General features: G+C 38.2%; 1 protein-coding gene across 1 annotated transcript in view; it reads right to left on the bottom strand.

The window, feature by feature from the left end:
* LOC150079336 (uncharacterized) overlaps positions 1 to 14,001 on the bottom strand; it is a 283,854-nt gene that overhangs the window by 194,023 nt on the left and 75,830 nt on the right. Inside the window, exon 7 of the mRNA XM_090383035.1 lies at positions 7,306 to 7,382. Coding sequence (XP_090239161.1) covers positions 7,306 to 7,382 — 77 coding nt within the window. The remainder of the gene's footprint in view (positions 1 to 7,305; positions 7,383 to 14,001) is intronic.

The following is a 14,001-nucleotide window of genomic DNA, read 5'->3' as shown; positions in this document are numbered from 1 at the left end:
CAATTTGAATTTATGCCCTCTCAGGTGATTTTTCTGAGCGAGAGGAAGAATCCCATCAGCATTGAGCATGCTTAAACCATTCAAGGCTTTATACACCTCTATCAGATCACCTCGCTGGTGCCTAGTCTCCAGACACTGTAATTTGCAAAACTTAAGCCTTTCTTCGTAAGAGCACCCCTTTGTTCCATTCACTAATCTTGTTGCCCTTCTCTGTACTCGTTCCAGCAGCTCTACATCCTTTATGAAATGAGGCCTACAGACCTGTATACAGTACTCTAGGTGTGGCCTGACCATTGCCTTATACAATGGAATAATCACCTCCTTATCCCTGCTGGAAAAATTCCTGTATATCATTGACAATACTCCATGAGCTACTCTTGCAGCCTGTCTGCACTGCTCAGAGAACTTCATATCTGCCTGCACAACCACCCCCCAAGTCCCTTTCATTCTCTTACCACTGTCAGTGTAGTACCACAGAGTTGATACGTTGCTCTGGGGTTGCTGTTTCCCATGTGTAGTACTTTACATTTGTCAGTGTTAAACTTCATTTGCCACCTCTCAGCCCTTTCCAGATCCTGTTGCAGCAGCATAGTGTCAGTAGTGTCCTTGACAACCCTGCCAACCTTTGTATCGTCTGCAAACTTCGACATTAAGCTTGATATACCATCATCAATATCATTTATAAATACAGAAAACAATAATGGACCCAACACTGAGCCCTGGGGGACTCCACTAATCACATTAGTCCACGATGAGCAGTGTCCATTGTTTACCACTCTCTGTTTTCTCCCCCTCAACCACCCCTTTATCCATAGTAGCAATTAGCCTCCAATGTCACACTGCTCCAATTTGTGTAGCAGTCTTCCATGTGCAACAGCATCAAAAGCCGTTCTAAGATCCAAGTATATAATATCAGAGTTATTCCCTGCATCCAGTTCTTTTGTGACTGCATCATAGTATCCAATCAAGTTGGTCAGGCAAGACTTCCCCTTAACAAAACCATGCTGTGTCTGAGCTATAACTGAAGTCTTGTCTAAATGATCCTGCAGTGCTTCTTTAACCAGTGCCTCCATTAATTTTCCTGGAACAGAAGTTAAGCTCACAGGTCTATAATTACTTGTGTCAGCCTTTGATCCTCCTTTGTGAATTGGGGTTGCATTTGCACTTTTCCAGTCTATGGGTACCTCCCCTGAGTCCAAGGAAGCTCTCATAATTATGGCTAAGGGTTTGCTTACTTCCTTTGCTGCCTCCTTTAATATAACTGGATATATCCCATCCACCCCGGGTGCCTTTCTTGTGTTTATCTTCAACAGTTTCTCCTCCACTTTACTCCCAGTTATTTCAAGATTCTGTAGCTTACTGCTAGATTTGAATACACCTCTGGCATTCCCCTTGCTGAATAACTGCTCATGTGTGAATGTCGATGCAAAATATTCATTTAGTTTGTTAGCTACCTGAGCAGGATCATCAACAGTTGACCCATCAATATCAAGTGGACCAATGTGATTCATCCCCCTTCCTTCTAGAGTTTATATAAGTAAAGAACTCTTTGCTGTTTTTCTTTGCATCCCTTGCCAAGGATTTCTCGTAATCTGCCTTCGCCTGCCTAACCTCCTTTGTAACTTGGTTGCATATCAACTTGTATCTATCATAGGCTTCTGTGTCATGTGTTAATTTGTAAGTATCCCATGCATTTTTCTTCTCTGCCATATGCCTCATTAGTTCATCTGACATCCATTTTGGCCTAAACCTTGAACAATATTTCTTAGTTGGTATGTAAAGCCTAGTAGCTTCCAAGATAAGTTCTTTGAATGCTTCCCATTTTGAATTTGCTGTTGGTAACATCATCAGTTGGTCCCACTGTATAGAATTTAAATACTGTCTCAGTCCATCGTAGTCGCCTTTACGGAAGCAATAACCCTTCCCTTTACCCCTAATGGTAGTTACCTCTTTGAGTAAATCCCACTTCAGCACACTGTGATCACTGCCACCTAGTGGTTCTTTATCTGCAGATTCTTAATGCATGAAGAATCACTGCTGATAATCAAATCAAGAGTATTACTCCCCCTAGTTGCCTTCCGAACATGCTGATGTAGAAAACAATCATCCAATAAATCCACAAAAGCCCTGCTAGTGTGTGAGTAACCAGCCCCAAATTCCAGTCAATATCTGGGAAATTAAAATCTCCCATTATAAGACTCTCTGATTTACTGGCCCACTCTATTTCCCTGTACAGTTCCTTATTATACTCATCAGAGTCATTAGGCCTATAGCACACTTCTACTCTCAATTTTGATCTCCCAATGCTTATGTCAGACCAAACTGACTCAACACTGCACTGTCCAGCGATGTCGAGTGGCTTCACTTCCTTGGTTTTTATGTATTTCTTAACTAATAGCATAACCCCTCCTCCCTTCCTATCCTGTCTATCCTTTCTGTAGACGTTGTACTCCCCAAATTGCAGTTCTGCATCCCTTATATCTGTGTGACACAGATATAAGGGATAATTAATGGATAACAGAGCAGCAATGACTCCATAAGTTCTACATTATAAGTAAATTAGTTAAAAAATGGAAGAATTACCTCAAGGACATTGTATAATTATTTGTATAATTATTACACTCTCTGTAGTTGAATAATTATACAAATCGATTACATGTATTCCACTCTCTCTCTCGTAGACAAGATCAGTGATCCAATGCACCATGGAATCAGAAACCTGTGGACCCCAATCTTGAGAGAATAAAAAATGTTGTATTTTTAAAACAATTTTAACTGCTGTTGGACCAAATAGATACATAGTGAATGTATACTTTTAATACTTTAAAACTAATATTATTAAGACATAAAAACATTAGGAATCCTCTGAAATATTAAGAGACTAAGGAATTTTTGCTACTTCTATGAAACAAACGGGGCTTTTTGACTAGGATCATGATTTCAGGAAAGTGAAACCGCAGGTATTGTGGGGGGGGGGGGGAGGGATTTTATAGCATGGAGATTAGTTGTGATCCTAGTGCATGCGAGTGACCAACCATGAATCTGAGATGGGGTAGGTGCGATGTGCATTGACTGAATTTTGATGTCATTTAATTTCAAGTGTCTCCAAAATTAATAGTTTGGAGTAATCATGTTGGATGCTGAGAATTTTTGCTTCGTTGAATAGAAAGGTATGGTTTTCACTGATCAATGTGGAATGCAAGTTCTGAAGCCAAGGAGCAGGATGGCAGGACAGATGTTGAATGTTTTCTTATTCTCATATTGAGTGTACGAGTGGATCCCTGGATTGGGAGTTGCAATCCTTGCAAGATACAGTGTAGACTAAGTCATTTAATTGGAATGTGGACACGGATTGGACTACGTGGTATTTTACGGCAGCATGTAGTTTCATTGTGGGTTTGGCTATGATTTTGAATTGTGTGTCTTTGAAAATATTATTTAGGTGTTTGAACCATTGTTCAATATATGGTAAAGCAATAAAATACTTTTTATGTTATTATTGTTGATAGCAGGAGAGGTATTACATAATCTGTTTTTTACTTGTATCCTTATTTCATTTATAATGGGTAGGGATCTTCTTCATTACAACAGCTACCACCCCCTTGACCCATAAAAGATTCATCATCCTTATCATCATCATCATCAGCCATTTTCAATCCACTGCAGGATGAAGGCCTCTCCAGCAACTTTCCAGTTCCTTCTGTTTTGAGCACTGGCCATCCATTTACTACCCACAAACTCATGAATTTCATCTATCCATCTCCGCCTTTGTCTTCCAGATTTTTTTCTAGCTCCTCTTGCATACCATTCTGTTATTTTCTTAGTCCATCTGTCATCATGTCTCTGAGCTATGTGTCCTGCCCAAGACCATTTTAGTTCTTTAGTTTTGATAAGAATGTCCTTTACTTGAGTTTGCTGCCTAATCCATGTGTTTCTCTTCTTATCTAACAGTCTGATTCCCAATATAATTTGTTCCTTCTTCACTGTGTAGTTCTCAGCTTCTCTTCCATTCTTTTGGTGAGTGCCCAAGTTTCACTTCCATAAGTCATGGTGGGGAGCATACATTGGTTCATTATTTTACGTTTCAGACAAACTGGGATATTGCTCTTCAGTATGTGACTATATTTCCTGAATGCTATCCATTCAAAATTTATTCTTCTCTTGACTTCCAGCCATTTATCATTATTACAGCTAATAACTTGTCCCAGATAAGTATATGACTCCACCTTTTCAATTACTGCTCCTTCAATCATTATTTTCCTTTCTGCGGCATACTTGTTCATCATTACTTTTGTTTTAGCCATATTCATCTTTAGTCCAAAATCCTTACTAACTGTGCATAACTGATTAAGATTTTCCTCTAATTCTTTGGGATGGTGGCTTATGACCACAATGTCAACTGAAAATGGTAAATAGTTTAGGTACTCTCCGTTCACAATGACTCCTTTCTGCGACCAGTCTAATCTTCTGAAAGCTTCCTCAAGGGCAGCAGTAAACAGCTTCGGAGATATCGTGTCTCCTTATCGAACTCCTTTCTCAATTTTAAATTTCCTACTGTCTTTGTCTAGTCTAATAAAGGAGATAGCACTCTCATATATTTTCTTCAAAATCATAATATATGGGGTATCTATACCATGTCTTTTCAGTGCCCGAAACACTGCCTTATGATGTATGGAGTCAAATGCCTTTTCATAATCCACAAATGCCAGGCATAATGGTGTTTTATATTCATTTGCTTTCTCCATTAGCTGTGATATAACGTGAAGGTGATCCATAGTTGAGAATCCTGTCCTTAAGCCAGCTTGCTCTTTTGGTTGATTCTCATCAAGTATTCTTTCTAATCTGTTAGTAATGACCCTTGTGAACAACTTGTAGATATGGGATAACAAGCTATTTGATCTATATTTCCAATTTATCTCCTTACTTATGCAGCAAAACTATGATTGCATTATTCCAATGCTTAAGCATTACACCTTTTCTAATGCACTTTGTGAAGAGTCTTGCCAGTTTTTGTGTTATGTCTCTTCCTCCCAATTTTAACAACGTTACAGTAACTTCATCTTCCCTAGGGGCTTTCTGATTCTTCATTTTCTTCAATGCATGTTCTACCTCATCAGGAAGAATATCGGGTCGTATGTGTTGCTACTTTGCAATCCATCTTCCCCACTGCTGGCATCATTCCCCTGCTCCTTGTATAATTCTCTATAGTAGTCTTCTGCTATTTGAATTATGCCTTCTCTGCTTTTTATAAGTACACCATCGCTATTTTTCAGTTTCAGTATCATTTGTCTTTCTGTATTACTGCTCATGGCTGCTGATTTAAATCCTTTGTTTTCCCTTAATGCTTGTTCTACTTTTCTTGTGTTAAATCTTCTTATGTCCTCTCTGAGTCTCTTTCTAATGGCTTTGCATAACTCAGTATACTCAATTTTCTCCCTGTATACTCAATATACTCAGTATACTCAATCATCATCCTTAATCAATTTCTTAATGCCTACAAATACTCAACATCTCAATCAGCCCTAAACACAGAAATACAAACACTACAAAACAGATTTCAAAATAGAGGTTACTCCCTACCAATTATAAAAGAACAATAGTTCAAACAACTAAATGGTATTTTCAAAGACACACAATTCAAAATCATAGCCAAACCCACAATGAAACTACATGCTGCCCTAAAAAACCATGTAGTCGAATCAGTGTTCACATTCCAATTAAATTACTTAATCTACACTGTATCTTGCAAGAATTGAAACTCCTCATACCAGGGATCCACTCATTGTATACCCAATACAAGAATGAGACAACATTCAACTTCTTTCCACTCATCCCACTCCTCGGCTTCGGAACGTGCATTCCACATTGATCAGTGAAGACCATACCTTTCTATTCAATGAAGCCAAAATTCTCAGCATCCAAAATGGTTACACCAAACTATTAATTTCGGATACACTTGAAATTAAATTACATCAAAATTCAGTCAATGTACGTCACCCCTACCCCATCTCAGATTCATGGTCCTTCACGTGCCTATACCAGGATCGCAACTAATCTCCATGCTATAAAATTCCTTCCGCAATACCTGCAGTTTCACTTTCCTGTGATCATGATCCTAGTTGAAAAGCCATGTTCGCTTCAGGGAAGTAGCAAAAATTCCTTAGTCTCTTAATATGTCAGAGGATTCCTAATGTTTTATGTCTTAATAATATTAGTTTTAAAGTATTAAAAGTATGCATTCACTATGTATCCATTTGGTCCCACAGCAGTTAAAATTGTTTTAAAAATACGGACGTTTTGTATTCTGTCACTCAAGATTGGGGTAGTGGTTTGGTGGTTCGACGGGGTCGGGCTTGGGATTCGTTTGTTCCCGATTCCATGGTGCATTGGATCACTGATCTTCCCTACGAGAGAGTGGAATACATGTAATCCATTTGGCCTCCATAGCCGAGTGGTCAGGAGCACACGCTCTTTGAGTAGACCGGGGTTCAAGCCTCTGACTGCTAAATACGGTCGATCTGCCAACCTGCACTGGACCAGCATGGCAGATTATGGTCCATTTCCCTCAGCATGAATTGTTGAGGAGGCTTCCATCCTGCAGTGGGTTGATAATGGCTGCAGTTAACTTTTTTTTTTTATAGTTATTCGACTATGGAGAGTATCAGCACTGAAGTGTTCTGCAAGACACCATAGAAGTAATTCTTCCATTTTTTAACTAATATATATATATAAACACAGTATATACAGCCTTTGACATGTGCTCGCTTCCTCTTTGAAGATGATATAGACAAAAAGCCCCCATCAAGCTTCGGGTAATCTTCTCCCATCATACTTTCAATAATTCCCCATGCATCGATTTAGGGTAAAACCTTATTTTCATTCCTTTGTCTTGTTGCAAGGTTTTTCCCTTCTTTTAAGCAGGGAATTTCCATCTATTCTGATTACATCTTACTTGGATGCTGTTATGAAAAATATCTCAGGTAAGAAATTTCCTGACTTAAAATATAATCTTAATATCCCATTTATTATATTCAGTATTCTATTTTTATTTTTGGTTTGGTTAAATTTCAAAACATTGATTTAAATTCAAAATGAGAACTCAGATTCTTTACAAGAAAAAATCACAATAGTATAGCATGTGTCCGATTTTATGAATATTAGCTGGTCTCGATCACATAAGTTGTACATCCAACACACCTTACAGCAGATGAAAAATCAAATAATATTCACAGCAAAATGCATTTGTCAGATAATTTATATTATTATCTTGAAATTAATACTGTCTTTAACCCAAGAAAAATTTACTTTCAGATGATGGTGATGGAAAGGGTGGTAACTTCATCATTATTGGAAGACTATCCTGAAATCGGCAGATCATAAACCTAAGTGGAAGAGGAAAAAAATTCAATCTCAATGTATTACACAAAATAAAAATATAAATACATATTGTTTCAATATAGGTTACACTCTTCCTTTCTTCCTCTGTTTGTGTACAACCATAAATACATATATAGTACTTATTATAATATAAAAAAGCTGCAATTTGCTACCTATAAATACCATTTTATCATTATTGTAAAGGATAAAATTGGAGATTTCAAGGATGCTAGGAGTCATCATGGAACAAGTAAACACATGGGCTATATTAGGGTAACTAAAAGTAGGAACAGGTGCATGTAGACTGATGCTAGAAGTATAGTAAAAAAATCTGATGAATTTGAAGTGCTGATCGAGACATCAAGGGCACATATGGTTCGGATATCAGAGACATGATGTCACACAGATATAAGGAATGCAGATTTGAATTTGGAGTAGAAGGTGTAGAGAATGGCCCTCAGAATAGGAAGGGAAGATGGGGGAGTTATGCTGTTAGTTAGGAAAACTAAGGCAATGAATCCAGTTGACATGGGTGATCAGTGCAATGTTGAGTAAGTTTGGTATGACATAAGCACTGGAAAAGCAAAAATGAAAGTAGGAGTGTGTTATAGGCCTAATGACTCTGATGAGGGCAATGAACAACTGTACAGAAAAATAGAGTAGGCCAGTAATCTACTTTTGTGGATTTATTGGATGATTGTTTCCTACAGCAGTATGTTTGAGAGGCAACCATAGGGAGTAAAACTCTTGATCTGATTATCAGCAGTGATTCTTCATGCATTAAGAATCTCGAGATAAAGGAACCACTAGGTGGCAGTGATCACAGTGTACTGAAATGGGATTTACTCAAAGATGTAACTACCATGGGGAATGTTTAGGAAATGTTTTTGCTTTTGTAAAGGTGACTAAAGGGGTCTTAGACAATTTTTAAATTCTATACAGTGCAAACAAATGATGAGGTTAACAACAGCGAATTCTAAATGGAAAGCCTTCAGGGAATTCATTTTGGAAACTACAAGGTTTTCATACCAACTAAGAAATGCTGTTCAAGATTTAGGCCAAATTGAAGGCCGGTTGAAATAATGAGGCTCGTGGCAGAGAATAAAAATACATGAGACACAGAAGCCTATGGTAGAAATAAGCTAGTCTGTAACCATGTCACAAAGGATTTGGCAAGCATAGGCTAATTACAAGAAATCTTTGGCAAAGGAAAACAACAAAGACTTCTTTACTTATGTAAACTCTAGACAGAAGGGGATGAATCAGATTGGTCCACTTGATATTGGTGGTTCGATTGTTGAATCCTGCTCAGATAGCTGACAAACTGAATGAGCATTTTGCATCTGCATTCACACATGAGGAATACTGTAAGGAAGGCGAGGACAGAAGTTTACTAAACTCTAACAGAGAGCTAAATGATTTTGTAATGACAGAGAACACAATATACAGGGTGTCTCAAAAATACATGGCATAACTTCAGGAATGAGTTCCTCATATGTACACAATAAAAATATTTTATATCAACATAGTTCCGAAAATGCTTGGTTTCCGAGTTTCGAAGGTCTGTCTATGACACTTAACTGTCCACCTTCTGCCTGAATACAGGCCTCACATCGACATCTCATGGACTCGCGAAAATGATGCCAAATTCCTGGCATGTTTCATATTGTCTCACAACCCGCCACAATTCGATTGCGGAGAGTTTCCACATCAGCTACTGAAGTCTAATACACCAATGACTTTAAATGGTCCCACAAGAAGAAATCTAGTGGGTTTAAATAAGTGAGCATGGAGGCTAGGCAGTTGGTCCACCTCCTCTACTTCAGGAGTCATAGATCTTGGTTGTCCCCTGTCAGCAGCATGAGGTGTAAAGGTCCCATGTTCACAAAGGCGGCAATGGGGACCTTTCAATGTTTCCTGTCTAGACATCTTTGTTCTGGGAACATTTCGTGGTACAAACGATGAGCCTCCAGAGCATTGCCATCCATTAAACCGTACATAAAGTGCATATCCACTTGTTTCTGATTTGAGTACATGGTCGGAATGGAAAAACCACCAGATTCTGTCAGTACTTTGTGATGAAGGAAATCACCTGCGGGAGATAAGACATTCCAGTTAAAAACTTGGGAACCAAGCATTTCCAGAACTATGTTGATATAAAATATTTTTATTGTCTATATACGAGGAACTCATTCCTGAAGTTATGCTGTGTATTTTTGAGACACCCTGTATATAACAAATATATATGCATAATGTATATATATATACACACATTATGCATATATATATTTGTTTGCCACCACTTTCTGAGAATAAAAACATGATACAGTGACTTCTTACTTTATGCGTGTTTAAATTACGCAAGTTTAAAATAATGTGCGGCAACCATATTTACAGAAAGTGCCATGAGAGGGGGTGTACATACTCAAACAGATATTCAACCTTGATGAAATAGGTTTATATTGGAAAAAAATTCCTGATTGCACTCATATTTCCATGCTGAAAAGATTATATCTTTCGCTGCCTGGCTGGCAGCGAAAGATCATTTAACGATCATAAACGATCGTTTAAAGATCGTTTATGTTTGGTGATAATATCATCGTCATCAGCCATTTTCAATCCACTGCAGGATGAAGGCCTCTCCAGCAACTTTCCAGTTCCTTCTGTTTTGTGCAATGGCCATCCATTTACTACCCACAAACTCATGAATTTCATCTATACATCTCTGTCGCTGTCTTCCAGGTTTTCTTCTAGCTCCTCTTGGGTACCATTCTGTTATTTTCTTAGTCTATCTGTCATCATGGCTTTGAGCTTTGCGTCCTGCCCAAGACCATTTTACTTCTTTAGTTTTGATAAGAATGTCCTTTTCTTGAGTTTGCTGCCTAACCCATGAGTTTCTCTTCTTATCTAACAGTCTGATTCCCAATATAATTTGTTCCATTCTTCGCTGTGTAGTTCTTAGCTTCTCTTCCATTCTTTTGGTGAGTGCCCAAGTTTCACTTCCATAAGTCATGGTGGGGAGTATACATTGGTTCATTATTTTAAGTTTCTGACAAATTGGGATAGTGCTCCTCAGTATGTGACTATATTTCCTGAATGCTATCCATCCAAAATTTATTCTTCTCTTGACTTCCAGCCATTTATCATTATCACAGCAATGACTTGTCCCAAATAAGTATATGACTCCACCTTTTCAATTACTGTTCCTTCAATCATTATGTCCCTCACTGTGGCATACTTATTCATCATTACTTTTGTTTTAGCCATATTCATCTTTGGTCCAAAATCCTTACTAACTGTGCACAACTGACTAAGATTTTCCTCTAATTCTTTGAGATCGTGGCTTATGATCACAATGTCATCTGCAAATCATAAATGGTTTAGGTACTCTCCATTCATATTGACTCCTTCCTGTGACCAGTCTAATCTTCTGAAAGCTTCCTCAAGGGCAGCAGTAAACAACTTCTGAGATATTGTGTCTCCTTGTCAAACTCCTTTCTCAATTTTAAATTTCCTACTATCTTTGTCTAGTCTAATAAAGGAGGCAGCATTCTCATATATTTTCTTCAAAATCATAATATACGTAGTATCTATGCCTTGTCTTTCCAGTACCCGAAACATTGTTTATATGGAGTCAAATGCCTTTTCATAATCCACAAATGCCAGGCATAATGGTTTTTTATATTAATTTGCTTTCTCTATTAGCTGTGAAATTACGTGAAGGTGATCCCTAGTTGAGAATCCTATCCTAAATCCAGCTTGCTCTTTCGGTTGATTCTCATCAAGTATTCTTTCTAATCTGTTAGTAATGACCCTTGTGAACAACTTGTAAACGTGGGATACCAAGCTAATTGGTCTATAATTTCCAATTTCTAATTTATCTCCTTTCTTATGCAGCAAAACTATGATCATTATTCCACTCATTAGCCATTGCACCTTTTCTAATTCATTTTGTGGAGAGAGTCTTTCCAGTTTTTGTGTTATGTCTCTTCCTCTCAATTTTAACAACGTTACAGTAACTTCATCTTCCCCCGGGGCTTTCTGATTCTTCATTTTCTTCAATGCAATTTCTACTTCATCGGGAAGGATATCGGGTATACTGTATGTGTTACTAATTTGCGATCCATCTTCCCCACTGCTGGCATCATTCCCTTGCTCCTTGTATAATTCTCTATAGTAGTCTTCTGCTATTTGAGTTATGCCTTCTCTGCTACTTATAAGTACACCGTCGCTATTCTTCAGTTTCAGTATCATTTGTCTTTCTGTATTACTGCTCATGGCTGCTGATTTAAGTCCTTTCTTTTCCCTTAATGCTTGTTCTACTTTTCTTATGTTAAATCTTCTTATGTCTTATGTCCTCTCTGAGTCTCTTTCTAATGGCTTTGCCTAACTCGGTATACTCAATTTTCTCCTTGTCAGTGTTTATCTTGCTTTTCATTTGTCGTCTTCAGTTCATCATGACAAGTGTTTCTTGACTTAATTTTTTCTTCTTTGGATTTCTTTTTACTTGTAGGTTTCTTGGGCTTTATCACTTTCAGAAAGTTGTAATATTCCTTGTCGATATCTTTGTCTTGAGCAGTCTGCAGAAGCTCAAACTTGTTCTTAAGTTCCGGCACATACTGCTTTTTCTCCTCTTCTGTTATCTCAAAGACCTTCGTGTTATTTACTCGAGTCAGTTTTTTCCTTTCTTTTCTTACGTCTATATCAAGTGTGCATCTTACCATTCTGTGATCATTTCCAACATTCACCTTGTTCAGGACGGTAACATCATTCATGATATATCTTCTGTTAGTGAGGATGAAGTCGATTTCATTAGTTGTTAATCCATTTGGGCTCTTCCATGTAAAATTTCCGTTCACCCTCTTCTTGAAAAAAAAAAGTGTTCATTACTGATAATCCTTGATATTTTACAAATTCCACAAGTCATTCACCAATTCCAAAATTTCCTATAATTCCCCTTTCTGCACTGTTTTGTCTCTTTCCAACCTTAGCATTGAAGTCCCCCATAATGATAGTGTAGTGGGTTTTCTGCTCGTCTAGAAGACTCTCAATTTCTGCGTACATTTCTTCAACCTCTCTATCATCATGGCTTGATGTTGGTGCATAAATCATTATAACCTTTAGCTTGTACCTCCTAGAAATCCTGAGTAGTAGTCTTGACACCCTTAGTGATATACTTTTGAATTCTAAAATGTTGTTTTTTTATATCTTTATGGACCAGAAAGCCAATTCCACCTTCGCTCCTTTCACTGTTTCCTTTGGTGTAGAGCAGATTTCCACTTAATAAACTTATAAGTGATTCAATCACAGAGCAACGTATCAACTCTGTGGTACTACACTGACAGTGGTAGAGAATGAAAGGGACCTGGGGGTGGTTGTGCAGGCAGATATGAAGTTCTCTGAGCAGTGCAGATGGGCTGCAAGAGTAGCTCATGGTGTATTGGCAATGATATATAGGAATTTTTCTAGCAGGGATAAGGAGGTGATTATTCCCTTGTATAAGGCATTGGTCAGGCCACACCTTGAGTACTGTATAAAGGTCTGGAGGCCTGATTTCGAGAAGGATGTAGAGCTGCTGGAACAAGTACAGAGAAGGGCAACAAGATTAGTGAATGGAACAAAGGGGTGCTCTTACGAAGAAAGGCTTATGTTTTGCAAATTACAGTGTCTGGAGACTAGGCACCAGCGAGGTGATCTGATAGAGGTGTATAAAGCCTTGAATGGTTTGAGCATGCTCAATGCTGATGGGATTCTTCCTCTCGCTCAGAATAATCACCTGAGAGGGCGTAAATTCAAATTGAGGAAAGACAGATGTAGGATAGACGTGCGGAAATTTGCCTTTAGCCAGCGGGTGGTTGGTTGGTGGAACAGACTTCCATCCCTTGTCGTGGAAGTTGATAGCCTAAATAAGTTTAAGGCTCAGCTGGACAGGTATTTTGAACGAACAGAGGGGTGAAGTGGAAGTGGATTTTTTTTTTTTTTTTTTGGCTGATGCTGCATAAGCTTGCTTTCTTGCATCAAATGCCTCTACTAATGCTAATGGTAATGCAAATTTCTTCTTCTTCTTGCAGTCAGTGGCCTGTGATGCTTTCTTACATCACATGCCACTACTACTACTACTACTACTATATTCCAATTCACATTTTCTAATTCCTTTTCCAGCTCTAATATCCTGTCTTCACCAATGAGCGATAATAATATGGAGGATCATAAACTGAAATCTGTGTGCATTTACCACTATCAAAACCCTCGTGCCCTTAAAGGTTATAATGCCGACCGGGCTAGCTAGGTGGGTAAAGTGCCTGCCTGGCAACCCAAAGGTTGCAGGTCCGAATCCCGCCTCAGGCTTTGATCAGAGTACTGCAAAAACCTTGGGAGGTGCATTATAACCACAGAAGCCGATGCGCCAATAACTAACAAAAAAAAAAAAAAAAAAAAGGTTATAACAGGTTGTGTATTCCTGTGTACTGGTACTCAAACCCTAAAGGGTGGTTAACTGCTGTTATTTTCAGAAATTATCTTGGATTTTAGTTACGACCAGAATTGAGTCCTTGAGGTTGTCACAGATAATCTCTCAGATAAGCCAGACAAGCTGTACTTGCTACCTGGGAGTCTAAAACGCTG

The sequence above is a fragment of the Mastigoproctus giganteus genome, chromosome 10 (genome assembly GCF_048544385.1).
Source record: "Mastigoproctus giganteus isolate SK-2022 chromosome 10, ASM4854438v1, whole genome shotgun sequence".
Classification (NCBI taxonomy): Eukaryota; Metazoa; Arthropoda; class Arachnida; order Uropygi; family Thelyphonidae; genus Mastigoproctus; species Mastigoproctus giganteus.
Note: the sequence above shows the minus strand (reverse complement) of the source record. Positions and strands in the feature narration are given on the sequence as shown.